At 35.6% G+C, this 5,508-nt stretch overlaps 1 protein-coding gene across 1 annotated transcript in view; it reads left to right on the forward strand.

The window, feature by feature from the left end:
* Positions 1-2,822, forward strand: part of egflam (EGF-like, fibronectin type III and laminin G domains) — a 17,448-nt gene extending 14,626 nt beyond the window's left edge. Inside the window, exons 20-24 of the mRNA XM_008336686.3 lie at positions 240-318; positions 586-729; positions 841-924; positions 1,425-1,528; positions 1,647-2,822. Coding sequence (XP_008334908.1) covers positions 240-318; positions 586-729; positions 841-924; positions 1,425-1,528; positions 1,647-1,798 — 563 coding nt within the window. The 3' untranslated portion in view covers positions 1,799-2,822. The remainder of the gene's footprint in view (positions 1-239; positions 319-585; positions 730-840; positions 925-1,424; positions 1,529-1,646) is intronic.
* The last annotated feature ends 2,686 nt before the right edge of the window (positions 2,823-5,508 follow it).

Consider the following 5,508-nt stretch of genomic DNA (forward strand, 5'->3'; position numbering starts at 1 on the left):
TATGTATATATATATATTCCCCTTACCTATTCTTCTTTGTTGTTTAATGCTTCCGCTGAGCAGAGTGTGGAAATTACTGTTTGAACAGTAAGTTAATTTTATAACGGAAACGGAATATGTCAACATGCCTTCAAAACCTTCAAAAACTACTCGTCACGCGGCTTTAACCTGTAAATACGTGGTAATACTACCACCTTGTGTCAATATGAAGTAAATAAATTTCTTCTCTATCCGCACAGCTGTGACTGAAGCCATTGAGATTCCACAGTTTATTGGACGAAGTTACCTGACCTATGATAACAAAGATATCTTAAAGAGGTTTGGTTAAAGAATATATATGTACTACGAAGCAAATACCGTAGTAATTAATTTACTATATTAAGATATTTGTATTCATCATTTTTTCCTTTACAAGAAAAAGTCTTCTATAAAAAATGAATGCAAGCTTTTCATATGTTTACATGACCAGTAACTTCAGCTTTTGTTATAATATTATAAAGTTATTACACTGTAGCAAAAATTATAGTAAAAATTGATCTTTTAACTATTATTTATACTATATATAACTACTATCTATTTTTTTAGAGTTTCTGGATCTAGGACCAACTTTTTTATGCGGTTCAAAAGCACAGCTAAAGATGGTTTGTTGTTGTGGAGAGGAGACAGTCCCATGCGACCCAACAGTGACTTCCTGTCTATGGGGCTTCAGGATGGTGCTCTCATTTTCAGGTACTTGTTTATGTGCTTGTCTAAAATGTATCTGGCTGTTAATGGCCACCATACATGAAAAACATGTTTTTTTGTAGCAATAAAATAGTTGTTTCACAATGTTTTTCCAAGTTATAATCTGGGCAGTGGGGCTGCCAACATTGTTGTCAATGGGACATTTAATGATGGAAAGTGGCACAGAGTAAAGGCTGCAAGGTAAGTCCGATTAAAAAAAAAACCACCTTTTTACTCTATGTAACGAAATTAAGACACATACACAGTATTCGAGAATTAGAGAAATTGTGGGATTGTCCATTTGGGGGCAGTAGAGACTTACAGATACAAATGTACCTTCTCTGACTAGCACATAAATACATGAATATACAGTATGTACCAATATGCTAACAATGATGTTTACAATATCACAGGAATAGTTTATGGTGAGGTAAAAGGCAAAATATTTATCTGTGTTAAATCTTCCTGTTGTTCACATTTGTATTATACTGTAAATGATTTCCATGTGAATCCACTGTTTGCCGTAATCAATTAGGTTGATGTTTTTATTCAATATGTATATATTGTTGTACACAATCTAATTATTTCATTTATTTATTTATTTTAATTTTAATAATAACATAACCAAAATATATAAAACCAAAATATATTTCCCACAGTTTGCAGTATTTCATAGGTCAAAATAATTTATTTTTTTTTAGGGAGGGACAATCAGGGAAACTAACAGTAGATGACTATGGAGCTAAGACAGGCAGGTCACCTGGGAAGATGAGACAACTTAATATCAACGGACCTTTATATGTTGGTAAGTGGAGTAAACAATGCACCTCAATAAAAATAGTCTTAGGTGAATATAGAGAAGTACACATTTGAGGAGGAATTTTTCTCTTTAGCATTTAGAATTTTCTGTTTTCTGTCTACAGGTGGAATGACGGAAATAGCTCTTCACACAAACAGACAGTATATCGGTGGGCTGGTAGGCTGCGTGTCTCACTTCACGCTGTCCACAGATTATCACTTAGCACTCGTGGAAGATGCTGCAGATGGCAAGAACATCAATACCTGCTCCAATTAAACATCCATGGACCCAAGCAGGCAGAGACGCTACAGTCTCAGTGATGCACAGAGGGTTTGTGATTTCCAGATTTGCCTTGCTGGCAAAACAAATGAGCACAAAGTGAAGCGTTATAATTGTGGTTACCCAATGACAAACCCCAGGAGAAGGAAAACCAACAGAAGATGACAAAAAACAGATCCTGACTCACAGCAACAGCAAAATCTATGTGCTTTATGAAGGGAGAGGAATTGCTGAGCATTCTGGATAATCAGTCTTTGAAAAGACCCATGCAGAACCTTTTTTGGTTTGGATGGGATTCCAATCTGACTTTTTGCCGCTGGAATTTAACATTCCGAGGGATGGAGAGTTTGTGAAACATGTTTTTCCTGACCTATGACCTAGCGCTACGGAGCTAGAACAGTCTCCATACACCAACAAGGGTTCACAATTGTATTTTGAAAATTCACAAATTTATTTGGAATATTTACAAATGCATTTTGAAAATTGAAAAGTGCAGGTGAAGATATTTGTTAGTTTTATAATGTGCTTTTCTTTTGTAAATCTTCCTGCATTTGTTTGTGGATTTTTGAGACTAGTCTAGCACAGACCACATTTTTTCTACATGAGGCCCGTCAGCAGCTAATCAGATGTCTTGTTCGTTTGCAGCCAATCACACAACTGTATCCCCATGAGGGGCCGTGTGTGACGTTGATACACAGATCCATCTGTCATAACAGAAATTGCATCTGGAAGCAGCAATGGAGAACGTTTGGATGTAACATGAATTTCGTACAAGGCTGAGTAAACAAAGCGTTTTAAATTTACTTACACACAAGTAAGTTAGTTTCATAAAATATATTTTATGTAACTAACTAATGTATTTTATAAAACGAATTAAAATTTTACACATACATTTGTGAATTTTCAAAATACATTTGTAAATATTCCAAATGCATTTGTGAATTTCTGTTTGTGTATTTATTCTTTTTGACACACAATGTCTGAACTTCATTGTAATTGGGACGTTGTGTTAAACGTAAATAAAAACAGCATACGATGATTTGCAAATTCTTTTTAACCTATATTCAAATGAATACACTACAAAGACAAAATATTTAATGTTCAAACTGGTTTTATATCTTTGCAAATATTACCTCATTTGGAATTTGATGCCTGCAGCACGTTCCAAAAAAGCTGGGACAGGTGGCAATAAAGACTGAGAAAGTTGAGGAATGCTCATCAAACACCTATTTGGGAACAGGTGGGTGCCATGATTGGGTATAAAAGGAGCTTCCCTGGAATGCTCTGAGGTTCACAACAACTGCGTGAGCAAATAGTCAAACAGTTTAAGAACAACGTTTCTCAACGTACAATTGTAAGGAATTTAGGGATTTCATCATTTACGGTCCAAAATATAATCAAAAGGTTCAGAGAATCTGGAGAAATCACTGCACGTAAGTGGCAAGGCCGAAAACCAACATTGAATGCCCGTGACCTCCGATTCCTCAGGCAGCACTGCATCAAAAACCGACATCAATGTGTAAAGGATATCACCACAGCGGCTCAGGAATACTTGTAACCACTGTTAGTAAATACAGTTTGTCACTACATCATTAAGTGCAAGTTAAAACTCTACTATGCAATGTGAAAACCATTTATCAACAACACCCAGAAACGCAGCCGGTTTCTCTGGGCCCGAGCTCATCTAAGATGGACTGATGCAAAGTGGAAAAGTGTTCTGTGGTCTGACGAGTCCACATTTTAAATTGTTTTTGGAAATTGTTGGCGTTGTGTCCACCGGGTCAAAGGAAAAGAACCATCTGAACTGTTATCGACGCATGCGCAAAAGCCAGAATCTGTGATGGTATGGGCATGTGTTAGTGCCCATGGCATGGGTAACTTACACCTCTGTGTACCATTAATGCTGAAAGGTACATACAGGTTTTGGAGCAACACATGCTGCCATCCAAGCAACATCTTTTTGATGGACGCCCCTTCTTATTTCAGCAAGACAAAGCCAAGGCACATTCTGCATGTGTTACAACAGTGTGGCATTGTAATAAAAGAGTGCAGGTACTAGACTGGCCCATCTCCCATTGAAAATATGTGGCGCATTATGAAGCATAAAATACAACAACAGAGATCCCGGACTGTTGAACAACTGAAGATGTACATCAAGCAAGAATGGGAAATAATTCCACCTACAAATCTTAAACAGTTGTGTCCAGAGTTCCCAAACAGTGTTGTTAAAAGGAAAGGTGATAACACAGTGGTAATCATGCCCCGTTCCAACTTTTTTGGAACGTGCTGCAGGCATCAAATTCCAAATGAGGTAATATTTGCAAAGAAATCAAACAGTTTACCAGTTTGAACATAAATAAATAACATTTGTCTTTGTAGTGTATTCATTTGAATATAGGTTAAAAAGAAAAAGAAAACAACTCATCGTATTCTGTTTTCATTTACGTTAAATACAAACTTCAATGGAATTGGGTTTTGTATATTAGTTTTATTAAAGAAAATATACAGTAGGTAAACATGTGGTGTACATGTGGGCTTCTGCAGTTTAACAAATGCGTAGTGAAAATGTACACTTGTGTTCTTAGAATCAAGTTCTACTGTAGTCTGTTGTATGGCATTAAGAATAATGAGTGATAGTAATATCAACAAGACTCAAGGCTTTGCTGTGTTCAGAAATTCACAGTTGATTGCACAACATTTAGATCAGACCCTCTGTTTGGAAAATACTTAGTTAGGGTGGGTCACAGAAGTAGTAGTAATAGTAGAAGTACTGTAGATCAGAATAGAGTTTATTGTTAATGCAACAAGTACAACAAATAGAAATAAAAAATGCTAAAAGTCAGCACTTTAAAGAATAGAAGAATACATCAGAGCAAAAACATTTAGAGGCAACTATTTATTTTGGAAAACCAATTTGTTGTGAATCCTAACAATTGAGTGGGATGTAGGTAAGAAGAAAAATGGGATTTACAGAATGGGACTTCTAACAATCATTCTTCTCCTGTAACCATTGAAACAACAATAGCAAGTCATTGAGGACAGTAAAAGCATGTTTTGTGCTGTTACAAATCCCCTCAAAATTACTAAAGAGCAGATTTTTCTGTGCAGCAAATATTCAGTGTTCTTTTTATCTTTCTGGTCACAAATAACTGCCCATGTTTGTTTGCTTTCCCTTTAGAAAAAAAAAGATAAAAATATAGAAAGATAGATAGATTCTATCTATCTATCTATCTATCTATCTATCTATCTATCTATCTATCTATCTATCTATCTATCTATCTATCTATCTATCTATCTATCTATCTATCTGTCTATCTATCCATCCATCCATCCACCCAACCATCCATTCATCCATCACCATGCTCTGTTCTCTGTCCACATGTATTATGTATCCATATAAGTAACATGTCACACATCATGGTGACACTGTCTGATGAAACAGTATTGTAAAAGTCAGTACGTGTACTAGAACTTAGTATTAACCTCTCCATATATAACAATGTAAGGTATAATTTTATCATGTCAGGCTAAATGACAATACTATCAATTCACATAGAACAGCACATGCCCTTGATTATTTTCCCATCACTCTTAGCAAATAAAGTGTGATGCTGTGTGAGTCAACAGGACAGTTCTGCACAGGTATAAACAATGTGTAAAATCAAGCTGGAGGTAATTATTTCTTTATCTTTAATTTATATAAGCAT

The sequence above is a fragment of the Cynoglossus semilaevis genome, chromosome Z, assembly GCF_000523025.1.
Source record: "Cynoglossus semilaevis isolate Cse_v1.0 chromosome Z, Cse_v1.0, whole genome shotgun sequence".
NCBI lineage: Eukaryota > Metazoa > Chordata > Actinopteri > Pleuronectiformes > Cynoglossidae > Cynoglossus > Cynoglossus semilaevis.